The sequence below is a fragment of the Alosa sapidissima genome, chromosome 18 (genome assembly GCF_018492685.1).
Source record: "Alosa sapidissima isolate fAloSap1 chromosome 18, fAloSap1.pri, whole genome shotgun sequence".
Classification (NCBI taxonomy): domain Eukaryota; kingdom Metazoa; phylum Chordata; class Actinopteri; order Clupeiformes; family Clupeidae; genus Alosa; species Alosa sapidissima.
In genome coordinates, this window is record NC_055974.1 from 13,432,036 (window position 1) to 13,451,628 (window position 19,593).

At 42.1% G+C, this 19,593-nt stretch overlaps 2 protein-coding genes across 8 annotated transcripts in view; one reads left to right on the top strand and one right to left on the bottom strand.

Annotated features, from left to right (window-relative positions):
- Positions 1 to 1,584: 1,584 nt before the first annotated feature.
- hmgcra (3-hydroxy-3-methylglutaryl-CoA reductase a) lies at positions 1,585 to 12,030 on the bottom strand. Its single transcript, XM_042069562.1, has 20 exons — positions 11,810 to 12,030; positions 10,865 to 11,043; positions 10,388 to 10,499; positions 10,169 to 10,256; positions 9,991 to 10,075; positions 9,740 to 9,845; positions 9,505 to 9,611; positions 9,301 to 9,420; positions 8,929 to 9,089; positions 8,554 to 8,798; positions 8,178 to 8,353; positions 7,373 to 7,567; positions 6,958 to 7,116; positions 6,554 to 6,711; positions 5,159 to 5,264; positions 4,716 to 4,886; positions 4,419 to 4,559; positions 4,054 to 4,212; positions 3,484 to 3,638; positions 1,585 to 2,673 (listed from the first exon to the last, which is right to left on the bottom strand). The coding sequence occupies exons 2-20, from the start codon at positions 11,027 to 11,029 to the stop codon at positions 2,619 to 2,621; spliced, it is 2,664 nt and encodes an 887-aa protein (XP_041925496.1). The 5' UTR covers positions 11,030 to 11,043; positions 11,810 to 12,030; the 3' UTR covers positions 1,585 to 2,618.
- A 168-nt stretch (positions 12,031 to 12,198) lies between these two features.
- ankrd31 (ankyrin repeat domain 31) overlaps positions 12,199 to 19,593 on the top strand; it is a 40,538-nt gene continuing 33,143 nt past the window's right edge. For 5 of the 7 annotated variants that reach the window (XR_006024831.1, XR_006024832.1, XM_042069555.1 and 2 more), the window contains exons 1-6: positions 16,978 to 17,140; positions 17,634 to 17,692; positions 17,810 to 17,880; positions 18,205 to 18,233; positions 18,367 to 18,419; positions 19,269 to 19,587. Coding sequence is in view for 5 of the 7 variants with exons in the window: in XM_042069555.1 (XP_041925489.1) it covers positions 17,073 to 17,140; positions 17,634 to 17,692; positions 17,810 to 17,880; positions 18,205 to 18,233; positions 18,367 to 18,419; positions 19,269 to 19,587 (599 nt within the window). In the remaining 2 variants the exon portion in view is untranslated. Of the gene's footprint in view, positions 12,219 to 16,451; positions 16,538 to 16,977; positions 17,141 to 17,633; positions 17,693 to 17,809; positions 17,881 to 18,204; positions 18,234 to 18,366; positions 18,420 to 19,268; positions 19,588 to 19,593 lie in introns of those variants that run through there. The other 2 variants (XM_042069557.1, XM_042069558.1) reach the window with 2 other exon arrangements.

The window sequence follows — 19,593 nt, forward strand, 5'->3', positions numbered from 1 at the left end:
AACTAAAGTTAGGTTGTTTTGCTTAGATTTATTTTCACACAGTCATAACAAACCAACTACAGATTGATTGATATTATCTTGCCGTACACAATAACAAAAAGTGGATCTGTTTTTCACCATGCAGTAATTAACTCATAATTATGCTTTTAAAACATAATAGTAAGAGGCATTTCTTCATTTTTTTGTAATATTAACCCATTTGAAGCAAACATAAAGTGGATTTAAAACTGGTTGCCCTATTTTCTCTTAAGCTTACTTTTATGTCATGCCTTCCTTGTTTTTTGAGTTTATCGCCCTAAGGCTGTGTCCTATAGGTCTTTTCACCTACTTTTGTCATTCTGGATGAACAACCTCTTTATCTACATTTCTATTACAAACAGTTCTTTATCTAAACAAACATCTGCTTTTATGTATTCCTGTAGTAGCTATCACCAAGACATATCAACCATGTTGTTTCTATACCAGATACCATCTGTACCAGATGTCCAAGTTAGCACTGTTAGCCCCTGTGTCCTGCCTCCCTTTCCACATAAACCCATAGTCACGGTTTTATCTCCTTTACTTAATCTCTGTGAATTTGTCTTTCTTTTCCCCTTTCCTCATTTTTTTACCTAATCTATCACCTTGTTGGACAAATAGTCCCAGAATAGATTACAGGGGTTTACTTTTGTGTAGTGCGTGTCAAACGCACAAGTTTTCCTCGATTGTGCTGTAGATTTGCCCAAAGGATGATGGCAATGACCTACTGGAAAGGGAGAAAGGGAAAGGGTGGGGGAAGGCAGGGGGGGGGGGGGGGGGTAGGTGCAGGGTTGGGGGGGGAAGGCAGGGGGGGGGGGGGGGGGTAGGTGCAGGGTTGGGGGGGGGAGTTGCACTGGTAGCTGAGATTATCCCGTCTGTATACTCCTCATCCCCGCAGGTCTGTCTGGGCCTCTCTGACTGTCAGCCTATCAATAGGCCCTTCCCTGGTGAGATGTGATGCCCTGTGTGCTGATTGGTCGAGCGGCGCTCTGGTGAGCCTAGTGCCTATGGTGACGTTGGCCCAGGAATGCCTCAAACCTCCCTCAAACCTGTCCATCGGGTGATGGGGAGGACAGTTTACTTACTAATCTAACACTCATTTGCTCACTGATATTTATGACTGATATCTCACTGTACTCAGACATCCTTTTGTTCCCGTCATGCTTTTGGAAGTTATATATAGTTATATAAATGTATATTTAGAAGTTATATATAATATATATATATATATATATATATATTTAAATTGGCAATGTTTTAATTTGTTGCTAACAAATTGACATAACATATTTGATGTAGAGGTTCATGAACTGATTTCTAAAATACATCTAGTCAAGACCAACTTTTCTCAGGTTGTACGTTATATGTAGGTGAGGCCTGGGATTTGTCAGTAAGACTCTTTATTGGATCAAGTGCTTCCACGTTGCTCTATTAAGTTGGTCAGAGAAACCCTTGAGGGTTTTCCTTTCAAAAGAACGTTCCTTTACCATATCTAAGCTCAGTTATATTATGAGTTAAGAGTTTTGTATGTGTTTCATGCAAGTTAAAACACCACTACAGAACATACATAATTCAAAATTCCCTTTATTTTTTTTATTACAAAAATATACAAAAAGAAAACATTCTTTTCACTTCTGTGTTCTACTGGTTTCAGAGAAATATAGCTTTGGTGGGGAAAGTTCTGCTTTCTCCACAATCACCTCTGTCAACCACAGGGTGAGCACACACACGCACGCACACACTCACATACACACACACACACATTGCAGCTTTCACACACATGACAATCAGCTGAATATGTACCTTCCTTATGCATGTCAAAGACACTTGTGAAGGTTTTGTGCTTACTGTGCAGTTATAATAAATTACAAGCAGACAAACAGCTTGGATCAACCGTATTCTTGCAGGAGGTAGGGCTTTCATTCAACTTCTCATAGGGTGGCACAATAAAGGGTGGAGATTCCTTTCACACCTTATTATAGCACCGTTGTGAAATATTTTGTACGCTTGCACTCGGACTTATGCCTCTTAAAAAAATAAAAATAAAATAAAATATACGGACAGAACAAAACAAAACCGTACCTAATACCTTCAATCATTTCAAGTTCTGTGAGAACATACAGTATGTAAGCACAATCTGCAAGACTACGCCCCAAAGGCTGTATTTGGCAAATTCAAGTGTAGTGAATTATCACTCCCATGTTTCATGATGGTAGCATTTGACAAACTGAACTATCGCACTGTACCATGTGAATCATTGCTTTTGCAGCTCCTCTATGGTGCTAACCAGTCCTAACTTTAGTATTTAAGTGCACAGCAGAGAAATTTGACCCCCAACCTGCAATTTTTGCAAATTATCAATTAGAAAAAAAGAAATTAATTTGCTATCAAAAGACAGGAACACAATTAAGAACGTGATTGTTATCATCTTCCGCCTCTTTTATGGAGCCGAGAGTCTGTGAGCTTCCACAGTCCGTTCAACATTCCACAAAAGATCCTCTTCAGTCTCGCTGCTTCCACACAGTTGAAGTGGAGTCAGACGGCAGGTCCAGAGACCTCACGCTGCAGCTTGCCCAGTCCGCTTCTTCAGGAGGCTGCCTTCAGGAGGCTGCCTTCGTGCACGTTCCTGCAGCGTCCTGCAGATTCATCTTTGACCTGCAAAAGGGAAAGCCACACGCTCTTGTTAGTATACACTATCTGCTGTGCGGTGTGTATTTGCAGTCAGTTTTGTGCCTTTGTGTTTTCTCACCAAGTAATCAAACTTAAGTTGGAGTTTAGAGTACGGTCAGAGTATATGACCTTCATCCAGTACTAATCTGAGGCCATGTGACCTTGAAACAGCAAATAGCTAACAACTGAACCAGAGACTTTCTTTTTAAAGTTTATTTTTTGGGCTTTTTGCCTTTATTTGGATAGGACAGTGAAGAGTGACAGGAAGTAAGTGGGAGAGAGAGATGGGGTGGGAATCGGGAAATGACCGCAGGTCGGATTTGAACCTGGGTCCCCGTGGGCACCCGGACTGTAGCCTGCTGCGCCACAGCATCCCCATAACCAGAGACTCTCTAATGAGGAGACACAGCACTCAAAGAATCTCCCATAGAAATGTATGGGGTTAGTTGGTAACGCAAACATGGCAGTCGTCTACACATATTCCGCCCCTTTCTGCTGCTAAAAGTTGACATGTGAATACATTGTGGCAATCATGTGGTATGTTGTGAATACATCGTGCCAATCATGTGTTGTGATCTCATAGCTGGAGAGAGGTTGGTGTCGTGAAGCCTTGCGCACGCGCAGTTCTGCCCGAAACAGATGTCCGATAAGTGCCCAAAATGCGTTATGGCTGCCGAGTGGCAGGACTTGCCTAAAAGGACTGAACCACTGGACTACTTGGCTGATCAAGTCAGGCAGGTCCAGAAACAAATATAACCTCTACCTCAACACCAGCACCCCCCTTCCTCCTCTCACCTGTTGTGGGTCATGTGACTCTTGACCAGGTGTCCAGCAGCGAGGGCTGCCATCAGTGACAGTTCCCCTGCCAACACAGTGGCACACACCACTTGTGCCAGGTTCCGGGCATTGGCCCCAGGGCTGTCCTGATTGGCTCCCTGCACGCCCAGCATCTGCAACAAAGTGGCCATTGTTAGCAACGCCTTGCTCTCCAACACTGACGCAAGTATCACATCAAAACACAATTCCCCCTCTGACCAGAGGGGTATACTACGAAATGAGCTAAGTGGCATGTTGAGCCTGAAGCCTGAGGTGTGTTCAAATTCGGCAAGCAGAGGCACACGTGTGTGTTGCGTTTGCCTTGCTGCTTGCCATTTTTTGGATGGTTTAAAGCTAACAATTTAACACAAAAACCTCCCAATTTAAAAGTTCAAAGTTAATTAAAGTCTGCAAGGAATGTTCACCTCTATCTGTCAACTTCGAACACACACTCAACATACCAGTAATCTCACTTTCATAGTACCCACCCACCCTTCGCAGAGTTGAGCGAGCAGCATATACGTTTGTTTACAACAGCAGAACAGTTACCTTCAGACAGGACTGCTGTGGGGCCAGGTTGGTGCCTCCACCGACAGTGCCCAGCTCTAGAGAGGGCATGGTACAGCTGATGTACAGGTCCTCTCCCGTCGGGCCTGTTGCCTCCATCAGGGTAATGCAGTTGGAGCTGCCCACAGTCTGAGCTGGGTCCTGTTGAAGAAAGAAAAACCCAGTTCAGGCTCATGCAGTCTATACCTCTGTACATACAGTAACGGCTAGACCGATACTCTGATATGGTATAATGACAGAGAGCTGGTTTCTCATACTTTATAGACCTTTTTAGAGTTCATCTGGTAACCACTTGGTGCAGTCTGATGTACACTTGCCCTGAGTGGGAGAGAAAGTAGGAGTATTACCTGGCCACAGGCGATGTAAATGGCTGCCACGATGTTAGCAGCGTGAGCGTTGTAGCCCCCTATGCTGCCAGCCATGGCAGAGCCCACCAGGTTCTTGTTGATGTTGACGTCGACCAGAGACTCAGTGGAGGTCTTCAAAACCTGAGTCATCAGAGGACAAACAGGAGCAGGACATCAGGCCAGTGACTCAGTTGAAGTAACAAAGTGCTACTTAGATATGCTTTAATGATTACACAGGTGTGTGGTGTGTGGTGTGTGTGTGTGTACGTGTTTGGGAGAGCAGGGCTGAGTGTTTACCTCTCTGACAACTTTGGCTGAGATGGTGGCTTCACACACCACAGATTTGCCCCTTCCTTCGATCCAGTTGATAGCAGCAGGTTTCTTGTCAGTGCAGAAGTTCCCACTGACAGCCAGTATTTGCACGTCAGGGAAGCGCTCCTGCAGTTTGGACAGAGCCTGCTCTGTGCCCTGAAACACCAAGGGGCAAAGTTAATGTTACACATGTATCCCACTTACAGTGGAGATCATCCTCCTAAATAAAATCCATCCTATTTTATTTTTGTTTCATCAGGTGCATTCATGTGGCTTTTTATGATTAGAGAGTGAGTGATGAGTGAATGATGAGTGGGAGGTGGGGATCTCCACATGAGACAGCTACTTTCAGCTTCATTCTGAGTTCAGTGATCTAAACGCTGACCTTAAGAAGCACTCGATTGTTTTGTCCCCTGTCTCAGACTGACCTTTGAGATCATGTTCATGCCCATGGCATCTCCCGTTTTTGACTGAAAGCGGATGTAAAGGTTTCGTCCAGCCAGGCTAATCAGAAGTTTTTCCAGACGGGCAAATCTGCAAAGAATTCATATCACTCAGTTAGTCTCTCCAGTGATTTTCCCAGAAAAAAAATAAGAAAAAAACAGAACAGTTAACTAGCTTTACTGCCCTGCAAAGGCAAAAGACCTTAACTCGCCAGTGTGAAACTGAGAAAATTACTTTAAAGTTTCTTTGTTGTCCAATGTATTATAGGTAGGACACTGGAAATCAGGCTATTACCTGTTTTAATTCAAATAAGTCTATACATAAAAAAATATTGGGCTCAAAATTGACCTTTGAACCTTTTTGGTAAGTTACTGTACTCTGCCTGTGTATTATCTGCCAACAAATAAAGAGTTGTGCCAAGGCTCTTTGATGCGTGGCTAAACAAAAGCAGAGTAACTTAACTGACCCCAACTCAACTTCAGCGCCCTAAAACAAAGGAAAGAGCCCCATAACTCGGGAGTTAATGTGTTCTGCTTCGGTTTCTCTTAGGCTTTTGCGAGTTACTGTTAAAATAAAGAAAAAACAACCAAATTGACTCAAGATATTTCTCCACATGATAAAGGAGGTCTTAAATATCCCAAAAATGACAATAACTCATTTTTGATCAAAGATTAGATCTTTTGCCTTTGCACGGCAGTTTAGCTTGTATCACGTGCATCTGAACCAATCAAATCAATTCTCCAACAACATCTTTAGCTTAGCATAAGCAATTCTCATTCACTTACATAAAGAACAGTCACGTGTCTCACAAACTATCATTTTTTTGTTTTAGATCTTAGTAGGTGCCGTCGTAATTTACTAAGCTGTGGGAAACATGTTAAAAAACAGTGGTAGTGTAACTGAAAGGGGGCTGACTGGTCTCACAAAATAGGAATTGGTACAGGGTACTTTAGCCACTTTCCCCACACGATTTTAAAAAACAACTTCCGATGGTAAAGTCCCAGACCTCCACTACTTCACCAGAGGCTTGAACTCTCCCTTTGCAGATGATCTCTGAGCCTCTCTCCTCACCTAACCTAACCTAACATTATCTCTGCGTCAGACGGCAGGGCAGGACCCATCAGGGATTACGAGCAGACAGCCGGCCGGCTCAGGTCACATTTGCAATAACGATTGTACAAATAGAATGTAATGTTCTCGGAAACGCACATTCTATAAACACATTTTCATAACCACATGATCCTTAACAGCATTTCCATAATGCGTTAGCTACCAGACTGCTCCTCTGTTCATGGTATGAAATGCACGATTGTCACAAGTGTGTTGACACACACTGACACATGGTAGGTTAATATGTAAGGGATAATGTTGCTCCTAACCTGCTAGTGTGGTCAAAGGCCTCCTTGACTTTCTTGAAGCCTTCCATACTCTCCAGCCAAGCCTTGACCTCTGCAGCCATGCAGGCCGAGGGCAGGCGCACCACAGGTCCTCGGGTCATCCCGTCAGCCAGAACCTTACTCCGGGCACCGCTGCTAAGCTGGAGGAGCAAGAGGTAAAGGGCAAAGTTCAAATGTCACGTCCAAATGTCTATACTATAACTCAGCAGGGTCTGCAGCCCCGCATTTAGCCACTGACATTCTTCAACTTCTCTGCCATACGACTGTTACTATTTGCATGTGTAAACACTATCGTTAGGCCACTAATAGACAGAAGCGGTCAAGATAGTGTGTGATCATTGTGCACGCCAGATATTATTATGTTCATTAGGAGGAAGGGCTCTTACAGCAATTGCTCTGCAACCACGGTTGGTACTGGCCACTAGACAGCCCTCAGTCGTCGCCATGGGGACTTGGAACTGCTTTCCGTCCAGTAGGAGAGGCCCTGCTACGCCCACTGGCACGGGCATGTAGCCAATCACATTCTCGCAACAGGTTCCCATCACCTGACCAACAGAAGAGTTAGAAATGAATTGACAGGCCTTTTCCCTAGGACCCAAGTCATGCTATGTTGTACACTACTGTATAACTGTTCATAGAATAAATAAATTAATAAATAAATAAAAAAAATTCTGATGTCATCCTACGGTTGCTGAGTGACATTCGAATTCGAGTTGACGGTCATATTCAAATTTGAAGTGGTCTCTTAATTTTGAATATGACCGTATACTGTAAAAACTTGTTTTCCTCCTTGTGTCTTACCAGTGAGTAGTCATAGTTCCTGTAAGGCAGGCAGGTGAGGGCAGAGGGGTTGGGGAGGCTGGGCATGAGCATCTTCCTGCGGATGACCACGCCACGTTCAGGCGTCTCCATCATGCTGTCCAGCTTGTAGCTGGGAATGTGCTTGGCCTTCACCAGAGTGATCACCTCCTCGTCACTCAGATACCTCGCACCCATCTGAGAGATCACGTAGAAAAAAGAAAACTTCAATATCGATGTTGCACTTTGAATATTCATTTGGTCTCTTTTTGCTCAGAAACCTTGCACTGATCTCAGGGATCACATGGTGGGAGGGGGTTCAATATCGATGTTGCACTTCCGAAACGGCATTTGGTTTCTTTTAGACTGCTTAATCGGGAGGAAATAAAGTTTAAAGGCTAGGTGGTGCCACTGCTAGACTAGCTTCTGCACTCACGTCATACGCTAATTGTTTAAGAGTAAGCGAGCAGATAAAGTAAATAAGCTAATTAGCTCACGATCACACCATACAGGCATTAGCTGTAGAGTAAAACCACTTAAGGCACATAGGATAGAGATGCACTATATAGGGCCAAGAAAGGTAGCCTCAAACCCACCATTTACTGAATTTATTCTGCAGATGCATATGTCTCTCTCCAAAAGGACACTACTAAGATATATTCTAAAGGTATCTGATATATTTCCTAAGGGTAAACAAAAAAAAAATCTAGATCCAAAATTTATACAAGAGTGAACGCTACCATGTCTTTGCACTACACATGATACTCCTGCCCAGGTTTACGATCCCAGAGCGATCGTAAAATCTTACCTCAGGGCTTCTCAGTATGGACAGGCACTCCTCTATGGGCCGAGGTTCCGAGGGAGGGATGGGCAGCTGCACTGCTGCAGCCTCTTTCTCTGCTTCGGCCTCCACCACCTCGCCCACTGCAAACATACTCTTGGGCTGCTGGGGTGTGGGGGTGGGCAGTGGCCGGATCACCTCGGCTAGATCCAGACAAAAGAGTGGGGCTGTGGTAAGTCTGATGCAATGTGACGCTCATATCATTGTTTTTTTTTCCATTTGTATGGCAGGCAAATCAGTGACTCACAAGCAATGGGCGAAACACATGCCCATAAACAGAGAGGATATTGGCACTACACAAACAGAGAGGCTGTAAAAAGTACCACATTGTTCTCTGGATTACCTCTCTCCTCCTTGCTGATGGGGATGGGTGGGGGAGGGGACTTCTTCGCAGTCTTGGGTTGCGGCGCCGGCTCCTGTCGGCAGCACTGGTCTGGAGTCCATTTGGGGTTCCGTAGGGAGCCTGATATGGGTCCCTTCAGGGAGAGGGTGGACTCAGTCTCCACCTGCTCAAAGAAGATGTACTTGACCGCCAGCAGGAGTGCCAGGCTCAGCGTGATCAGCTGTTCGATGTCCATACTTATCATCCTACGAGAGCAAACAGAGGGCCACAAACATTAGTCAATTTCAGAATTCAAACATCAGTCAATTTCAAAAAAATCAAACAACTCATCGCTGATATCTTCTGATATATAGTCAACACTAAAGAGTAAGCTACCTTGATAGGTAGAAATGCCACAGAGGCCTCTCAGGGTCAATCTTCGTGGGTCCATGGTCTGTCAGACTGAGTCCTGTTGGCGGTATCGCTATGGTGCTGTTGCCAGAACTTGGCTCAGCAATCCAGCGGCTGTGGGCGTGAACCATAACCAGGCCAAGGGACTGAGGACACAGACAGACAGAGAGAGAGAGAGAGAGAGAGAGAGAGAGAGAGAGAGAGAAACCAAAACCATTACCCTAAGAGACACCACATCACTTTCTGTTAACAGACCAGATAATGACGATGACTAAGCCAACGACCAAGCACATGAATCCTCAATGCCTGGGTGTGACTGGGGAGCCATTGAGAGTCTGGGTGTGGACCTCTTCTTACCATGATCATTTTCACCCTCTGTGTCACCGGGTTGGGCTTATTGTCCTCTTCTTCTTCTAGGACCCGGGCAAAGTGACTCAGCTGCCAAATGGGATGACCCTCACGACTCTCTCTGGACAGCTGCAATGGTGAGAGACACATTCAAGATGCTGTCCAATCACACAGGAGGGACACAGAATGGAGTAAAGCAGAAGATCTACTCACCTCCAGCACCAGTGAAACACAGGCTGGGAAGAAGGTCATGAAGACAAAGTAGTTGGCCAACACAGACATGCAGCCGAAACAGCACATGATCTCCAACTGCCGCACACCTAACAACGACAAGCCACAAATATAAGAGAAATATAAGGTCATGACCAGTCACATAAACATTCAGTTTGTAATCTATTTTGGACCTGGGTTAAGTCCATCAGCCCTAATGGCTTTTGCTATGGTGTACCTGACATAGTGCCCACGCCTATCACGAGGCATTCGACCACAGCATCAAGCGTGAATGTGGGTCCCAGGACTGCCATTCCACGGGCAATATTTTCTCTTACTTCATCCTGCAAAGCAAATACCACAGATATCCATCACTGCTGCCATTGCTGCTGTGACCTATCAAACAGCAGCTCAAGACCAATTCTGCGGAGGCAAATGAAAACCACACTGATTGTGGGAGATTACCATATACAGTAAATGCAAATATACCTGAGAGTTTGAACTCAACGCGAACTTGGCAAGGGCACTTGCTTTGGAGAGGTCAATCAGCAGTAGGAAGAAAGGTATGGCCTCACTGTGAACAAACAGGTCATTGGGTTACATTTTATTTCTGCATGTTATCCGTATTCTGCTTGGGGCCATTACAGTTTTAATATACAAGACTTACTTCAGTCCTGTGAGCTCTTTGTCGAGAAAGTGAATGACAACTGTGCTGAATACAAAGCTGGAGAATATTGTGAAGAGTCCTGCAATACCTACAACCAAATTTATATACAAACATTAATTTCAGTAGAGAGCATGAATAGGAGTTTCCATTATCACTGACAGTGTATCATTGACTCTTGGTATGGTGTATCATGAGTAAAGAGGTAAAGAGGCACCTCACCTAAGATATATTTGGACCCCAGCTGTCGTAGATTTTGGAACTGAAAGTAAATGTACACGATGGCTATGCAACGAGTGATAGTCAGGATGATGATGTCACTGCTCAGTACCGGCTGTAACAGACAAGATAAACACCAAACAGGACATTAATCATCAAGATCAGGTCAGTGCTATCCCAAACTATTATAATGCATCTAGATCAGGTCAGTATTACTCCACAATATCAGAATTCAACCTAGTTACAGCAAGAGCCTGAAACCACAACAGACAAAACAAAGCAGAAACTCAAATTATCACTGAGGTTATATAACTGACATAGCTTGAGGCAGATACAGTCAACACAATATTCAGAGAATGACAAGTGTCATTTATGAGAGATTCCTAAAATAGAATCTGATGTTTTTGGAATGACATGAATGTACCTGTCCTAGTCAAGCATGTCAAAAGGACGTCATATAGTCTCAGTTCTACACCATACCTCTTCATGCTTCTGGCACACATAGTTCCAGCCACAGATCTGATCGTTGCCTGTGAACATGTTCATGGACATCATGCAGATAGTGAGGGTGACGGTACCCACGATCACTTCCCAAGGGTGGGAGGCCACAAACATGCCATGCATGCGGAAAAGCCGAGTGAGCATGATGTCTGTATTTTCTGAGGAGAGAGAAAGAGAAAGAGAGAAAAACAATTTGGGGGTTAATAAAAGGCAAAACCCATAGGCCAACTCATTTTCATACATCCATTTCCACAACATCGTTGATCCTGGTGCATGGCCCCAACCCTATTTCAATATAAACTGACCGTGCCTCGGATGCAGGTGGCCCTGAATGCACATTCACATCTATCACCATGTAAATGAGCATGTCACGCACGTAGAGTACTTGCTTAGCCCGTGTGGGGCATGATGTTCACAGCAATGAAAACAAGGAGGAGGGGAGATTGGAACTCCCATTAAATAACAGGTACGCCGACACCCATTAGCCGTCATCTCTTGCTAGGACAACAACTCTCTCCCAGGCTTTAGCACCGCTACAACACTAGCAGCCACTACTACTACTACTACCACCACCACCACCACTGTTACTACTACTAAAACTACGGTGCAAGTATGGTTGGTCGCGATCACACAAATGTTATTGGCATCTGTTCACCGGCACAGTATGACTGCGCTTAACGTATCAGAGTTACAAAGTCAATGCGTGCAGTTATGTGTCTCTTCCTCTCTGATACCTTCCCCGGTGGTTCTTTAAGAGCAGTAGTCATCGAACAGGACAATCAGCGTTATTATCTTGCATTACGCCATAAAATCACCAAAATATAACTGAATAGAAACCTTAAGTTCATGTACAACTCTTTAAACCCGTTAAAAGACTGTAATAAAAGCTACGTTTAGAAGATCAAATAGAGCTACATAGCCTACCAATGTCAGGGAGGGTCAAAGAATTAGGACGTTTCCTTGTTTCAGTAAAGTCCTCAGTGGAAGCTCTGCAGATTGTTAACGTTCCAATAACTCTCCATGTATCTTCTCATATAATGTTCCGAGCTCCAAACATGTTATGAGCTGACGATAAATAAATACAGACGAGAATAATCCATAGCTCCTCGCTTGAGAAGGTACTCTCAGGCGAAGACCAATAGGCCAGCGACATCCGGGAGTAATGCGTATGGAGCGATGGCATGTGACTGCGTCAGCACATAGTCAAACCAATCATATTTCAGGACCATATCTGTAAGAACAGAGGACACGCCCAGTAGTCAAGGCGACGGCCTCGGAGGTGTTGCTTGCTAGAGGACGCGTGATCTCACCATCAGCTCTTGAGCCAATTTGAGTGAGTCACATTCAGTTTGGGGCTCCATCATTGGTTCGATTTAAACCAATTTTAAGAACAGCGATTGATTATACCGTTTTAACGTTACAAATTCGGGCTAAATGTTAATTTTTTAAAACGTTTATTAACATTTTAAACGTTATTTTTTCCAGCTTGGATAAATATAATGGGGATTAATATATCGTTTCATAGCTACTGTAGTAGGCTATAATTAAGCACACATTAGTTAAGACTACAATTCAGGAATAAGCCATCACTCATACAGTGGGGTTCAAAAGTCTGAGGCCACATCAAAAGTCCTAGGGGTGCACAAATATCCATATTTCCAACAATGCATGATATGAAAAGAACACATAAAGCAATATAATATACTAAATATAATGAACCATTGGCAATCAACAACCATTGCAAGCAGACAAACATGGTGAAACTTATTAACCTATAAAGCTTAATGCAGCTTGAAGCACTTGTATGCTTATGAACACTACTTTTGTATCAAAATGAACTGGGAGACAAACTAAACAAACTAAAAATATAGCTGCAAGCAGCAATGAGGGGGCCAAGCAGATAGGCCGGAGTAACCATGGCAACGAAATGCTGTTAGCTCAATGCTGCAATCAGACGTATGGCATAAGCTGTCAAAGCAAGTTTCACGTCTAGCACGTCAAAAGTTACAAGGCAAAATGCTAATTGCAGTGACCCTAGAGGTCAAAGGTCACACAATTTCTTCGGCATTCACCTGATGGGGTCATGAGTCCATGTACCAAGTTTGGTTTTGATACATGCAACGATTGCTGAGATATGAGCTCACTTCCTGTTTGGCGGCTTCGCCACAAATTTCGATTGGATGTGACGGGCGACCGCTTCTATCAATTGTTACAGAAATAAATGAAGTGACAAGGCATGGTCTGAAGATGGTCTGTGCCAATTTTGGTGAAGATCAGATGAAATTTGTGACCTGTGCGAAATTGTTGGTTTTTGATCAAATCAAATATGGCGGCAGAATAAATTATATTGATGTGACAAGTTGCCCTCAGTTGACCTTTCACAGTATTACCAGACACCACTAGTACAATTTAATTCTAAGCACAGCAGCAGCTACAGGCCAAAAGGCATGTTTGTGAATTACAGCGCCCCCTAGAGGTCAAAGGTCACCAAATTTCTAGAGCGTCCTCCTGATGGGGTCATGAGTCCATGTACCAAGTTTGGATTTGATGACTGCAAGGGTTGCTGAGATATGAGCTCACTTCCTGTTTGGCGGCTTCACCGCAAATTTTGATTGGCTGTTACGGGCGAACAGTAATACTTCCGAAGACGAAAAGTGATAACTTTTATGAGGCTTGGTCTGAAGATGATCTGTGTAAAATTTGGTGGGAATCAGAGAAAGTATGTGACCCCTGATACATTTTAAAGGTGCCATGTGTAATGTCCGCCAAAAATCAATTCATACTCCACATTCCATAAAAGATGGGGGCAGTATACCTCCAGAAAGTGAGTTGGTCTACCCTAGAGTAACAACCAAGAAACGTGTATTGCAGTTTGGCTGGCGGTTATGTTGCCCGCATACCGCCTCCCATGGCCGAAACTGGTATTATGACACCTGTCGGGCTGTGGCTAGTAATTTAGCATGCTAATTCAGGTTGATATCTCTGCAGCACTATACCTTGTCATTTTTTTAATGACATCATCACCCTTATTTCTTCTCATTCTTTTGATGTGTGTAGCTCTTTTTTTGGATATTCTTACCTCAATTCTTACACATGGCACCTTTAAGTGTTTTTGATGAAATCCAAAATGGCGGAAAATCCATCATGGCGGAAAATGACGTCATAGGGTGCGTTGAACTCGGCTTGGTCCAAGGATTCCAACGATACCTGACTTTTGAAAATCGGACCTACGGGTCAAACGTTACGTGAGTGAACACACTTCCAACTTTGGCCTGTTGGTGGCGCTAGAGGGTTCGAGTTGCCGACATGAAACTTGGTGACATGAATCATGGGACTGTCCCCAATTAGTGTGCCAAATTTCCCAACTTTTTACCAGACGGTTCTATGGGCTGCCATTGACTTCCATTGCAAATAATAATAATAGGAAAACGTAGAAACACAATGAGGTCCTCGCAGCTTCGCTGCTTGGCCCCCAATAAATTTGACTTGACTTGAAACTGCTATGGCCCAGGCGATCAAATTTGAGCAGAATGTGGCATAGACTGTGTTACTCTTTTGTGCAAGGTCATATATATCTCCCTGAGTCTCGACTCTTCCATTTAACCCTTGTTTTTCAATGTTTGCTATTTATTACTTTTTCAAACTGGCCTTGGCTCATTTTCTGTGAAGAACATAAAAAACTAGAAAATGTAATTTTGAGGAAATTACCAGTGCATGAAAATATAAATATACTGTATATTAACATAAAATGCAAAACAAACTTTTATTTGGAAACAGTTGGCAGGAGTCATAGTTGATAACAACTGACAGTTGAAATGTCTAAACAGTTAAATAGTTGAGTAGTTTAAATAGTTAAATTATTTAATAGTGAATTATTGTAGTGAGGACATTTGACCTAAATATAATTCAGTGGAAATGCATGGATTCCAGTTTCTTCCAGTAGCAGCAACTGGAATCCATGCATTTCCACTGAATTATTTTTGGAATCTGATCCCTTATCATACCTGTTCATTCTTACTCGTCGCTCGACTTATCTTGACTAAATTCAAGATGGCTGCAAACGCTAAACTTCGTGAAGATACTGTCTGTATAAATCGTCTTGTAAGTAAACTACCAGTGCTTTTTCAAAGTTCTCAATGTCTCGTTTTAAATGTCAGGGCCCTCGGAAGTCTACCAATGAAGTGTGGAGATACATTGAGCCTCGTAAATGGGTGTAAAACAGTGATTTATTTGCATGGCTAGCCTGATGCCGAAGCACCACTATTGAAAAAGCTGTTGGTAGCATCGGCTAACTAGCGCCAGATTTTGGAGTGCAGGGGACAAGCCGAGATGGGCTATGAGACATACGTTCACACTCGGTATCATGTTTCAATACACTTTAGGTCAATATCACACCGGAATTCTCCTTTAAACAATCTGCCTATCAACATCCATTCAACTTTCTGTCTATCAACATCCATTACACTATCTACATTTTTTAAACTATATACTCTGTCTCAGGCTTTAAGCATACAATATGGCTCTATTAAGACTGCCGTTAAGCAATTAGAATCCTAGGCCAGGTGACCAGGCTATATTAAACTTAATCTACCTAGTTTAGTCATTCCAACTATTAAACCTCATCTACCTAGCAAATAATTTAACCTTTTAAACTATCCACCTCTTTAACTGTTCAGTCATTCCAACTATATGAAACCTCATCTACCTAGTTCAGTCATTTCAACTATATTAAACCTCATCTACCTAGCAAATAATTTAACCTTTTACACTATCCACCTATTTAACTGTTCAGTCATTCCAACTATATTAAACCTCATCTACCTAGTTCAGTCATTCCAACTATATTAAATCTCATCTACCTAGAAAATAATTTAACCATTTAAACTATCCACCTATTTAACTGTCCAGTCATTCCAACTATATTAAACCTCGTCTACCTAGCAAATAACTTAACCTTTTAAACTATCCACCTATCTGTTCAGTCATTCCAACTATATTAAACCTCATCTACCTAGTTCAGTCATTCCAACTATATTAAACCTCATCTACCTAGTTCAGTCATTTCAACTATATTAAACCTCATTATGTTGGTTGCCAATTAGCACATCATCTGTTTTAACAATATATTTCACACCATATGTTTTGCATTTTCATGCACTGTTAATTCCCTGGAAATGCGTTTTCTAGTTCAAAACTAGACTGTTTCATGTAATTCTAACGTAATATGGTTTGATACATTTTTTACATTGTATGTACCAGTACCTTATCTGTGTCCTCATAACTGGGCCTGCTAGGTGTGTGTGTCTGTGTGTGTTTGTGTGTATGTGTGTGTGTGTCTGTCTGTATGTGTGTGTGTCTGAGTGTAGGTGTCTGTGTGCGGAAATGTTGGCTTTCTGCACCTGCTATTCCCACAAAGTTACAAAATTGTGTTACATTTCAAACTCTTGCACCTGTTCTGATGTAAGAAATAACCATCAATAATGATACAAAATCTTGTTTCTATTTTTTCCCCACCGATACCTTGTTTATAATTTTATAATTGTTTTTTTTTTTTTATGGCATATAGGTCAAGTTTTGAATATGGTTGTGGCTTAAGTTTTCAGAACATCACATAGGCTATAAGAACCTGCTGAAAGTCCATTTCATATTCTGGTAAGCAGCACTTTCTAATGACAAATCATGGCTAGATTGAGGGATCGAGGGCAGGCACTCAGTAATGTGGTAAGTTAGTGATAGGCCTACCAGTAGAGCTGAAGCTTACCGTATTTTACCAATTGAAATTGTTTTTTTTTTTTGTTTTTTTTATTGACAAATCAGGCTACTCCTACTGATTTCAAGCTAAAATTGCAGTGTTCTCTCTGCGTGCACTGTAGGCCTACTTAAACGCTTTGTATATATAAAAATCCTTCCTCTCTAAATAACAACTGAGTGAGTAGTAGGCCTACCATAGACAGTAAAATAGGTGAGTACAAGGAACAGAGGTGTTTCGAAAAGATGAAGCCAAACAATGAAAATATACAGTGTTTCATTTTATGAGTAGGCCTAGGCCTAGCTTAGTGTGGGTGCAGTGACGTGTTCATTTTGGCGGGCAATGTAATGTTACTTAGCTCGCTATTACTTCAGTGACACTGACCTGACTTAATTTTCTCAGCAACAACCAAAAAAAACTAACAAAAAACCCGCAAGAATGAGTGAATCCGATCACATAAGCGATTCCGAAAATGAGGAAACGGGCGAAAATCTTTACCTAAAGAGGTAACAGTTCTGACAGGGATTATTTTAACTTGAGGTAGCTGCTAATTTATTGAGTTTGGTGGACTAGTTACATTATGATGCCAGGTTGAAGGTGGTAACAAACATTTAGCTGCTAGTTGTAGCAATGACAGAATGGAATTCACAAATGCGGTTGGTTTAACCTTGTTGGATTAACGTCAACATTGTAAAGACGAAATGGCAAATCTGTATTTACTGCAGCGGTTATAATATTGGTTTCAAATTGTAACACTCATGCTAACAGTCTACCCTGTGCTTGTAATTTACGATAGCACTAATGCTAGCTGCATTTCCGCTAACGTTAGAAGCTACTAAATTAAAACAACGTATGAAAAGAGACAGGTTTTGTTACTTAGAAAAATATATTCGAGCAGCCTAATGTTAGACATTAGACACCTACATAAAGTTTAAGTTAGCCATATTCAACAGCAGTTGTCACTTTGCCTGTTAACTTACCAGTATTTTACTTTGGCAGGTTAATGATGGGGCAAAACTCACCCCTCCCTGACTCCTGTGTCAGCTTCAGGGTTAACGGTAGGATGCAATGCAAAACTTTAATTTTTTCCGAGTTGATGTTTTCCTATTCATTTGTCACCAAAGTTTAGAAAGTCTTTCTTCATGTGTTTTCTTGATATTCTCGCCCTTTTACAGAATCTTCTCCCCAGATTGGACTATTGAATTCCCACATGTTGAAAATGAAAATTCCTTGTGCTCCACCTGCAGTAAGTCGAAGTTACTGCTTTTGGTAGCCTACCTACACATTTTTTTCAAGTAATGCAAACTGTATGCAATTCTCTTCTTTACTATAAAAATAGAAATACTAAAAAATAGCTCACCCCTTAATTCCCATTCAGATTATCATCAGTTTACTTATCAAACATCTTATGTTCTCTAGCGCGGCTGTTTTACCACCTGGAGCTGCATTTCTTTCTGTGAACCGCCATGTCGTCTATTATATAGCCAGCTGTTGCAATAAATTTACTAGGAGCTTTGAAAAAGAGTGTGGTCTATTGGGTAAAACTGAGCAGTAGAATTTGTTTCCCTAGGTCAACCAGATGGCTTCAGGTTTCCACAGGTATAAGTCCAATGTCTCAGTATTAACAATATAATATGAAATTAATACTTAATATAATATTAATACTATCTCGTATTTGAGATAGTTTGTATTTAGTGTTGTAAAAATGCATTATTTTTTCCCGTCTGACAAGAGTTAGGCCAGCAGAGACTTCACTTCAGAAGGATAAACTGAAGGATGATATGGGTAAGAAGTTGAACCAATGATTACTGCAATATCTGATTAAAAAACAAGGGGAAAAAAACTGAGTATACCAGTAGTCAAGGTCAAACAGTTCCCATTCTTGAATCTTTAGGAACCTTGGTTTGCTCCAATCACAAAACCGTATGATATTTCACGTTTCCTATAATGTCAAAACATCTTTTTTTGTTTTGTTTCTTTGTTTACCAAATTCAATAGCCACAAAATGCAATTGGCCATGTTGAGCTTTGAACAACATTAGTGCTGTTGAAAGTTCATTCACAAAAAGTCAGATTCTTTTAAATGTTAATTGTCAACAGTGCTGAACAGATTTACAGTAATCATAAACAGTTTTTTTCAGAACAGAACACAGTGACATCTCAAACAGAGATACTTTTGAAGTGACTGCCACCTACTGACGGTTTTTAACATTGCAGTGTTTTCCCCATGGTGTGTTTTGGCCTTTCAGTTGTAGTTAAGAGCAGTAGACATCTGTTTGCAGCCGAATTAGTCACATTTGTTCATGCTTTGTTGACTAAGCCTTTTCAAACTAGCCAAATCAACTAATTTAATATAGTATATAAAGTGTGATAAAATCCATTGTCGCAGTACTGAAAATATTAATTGTGTGAGTTAATTATGGTAAGAATAAGTCTGCTGTTGTTGAACTTGATGCATTTGAGGTAAGTGTCAATTTCCATTTTATGTCCATATAAAATCACATAAGTTTGGTAATTAGGAATAATACAGTATTATCTTTATTAGCACATGAGAAAACAAGACAGCAAGTGACCCTATTCTATTACCCAGTGTTTAAATAAAGCTTTCATTGTGAACTCTAAATATTTTGGCAAGATGGAGACAGCGGACAAGCCTCGAAGTGTCAGCAGCTTTTCATGAAAAGACGAGCCTCAGAGAAAATCAGGGCTGTAGAGAGCCAGACGACCTCCAGACAGGCCTCTCCAGGGACGCACCAGTATGACGAGTCTCCCACCACACCAAGACAGGCACAGTGCACAGGGCTCTCTCCTCCGGCGTCTGGCTCCAGCCAATCAGATCCAGCCACTACAAGACGCTCACTGAGGAAGAGAGTGGCTGCCAACAGTGAAGTCAACCACAGGGTGGCGCCAGAGGCCAACATCCCCCCAGGCCAAGAGAGCCGTCAATTTAACAGGTTCAC

What these genes read in the sequence shown, in the direction of transcription:
- hmgcra (XM_042069562.1), bottom strand. Translation starts at nt 11,029, where the DNA reads ATGCTCACTCGGCTTTTCCGCATGCATGGCATGTTTGTGGCCTCCCAC. An exon ending in AGGCGTGGGCACTATGTCAG is followed by an intron (nt 9,612 to 9,739) that starts GTACACCATAGC and finishes TGTCGTTGTTAG; the next exon opens with GTGTGCGGCAGTTGGAGATC. An exon ending in GTGGTTGCAGAGCAATTGCT is followed by an intron (nt 6,712 to 6,957) that starts GTAAGAGCCCTT and finishes TTGCTCCTCCAG; the next exon opens with CTTAGCAGCGGTGCCCGGAG.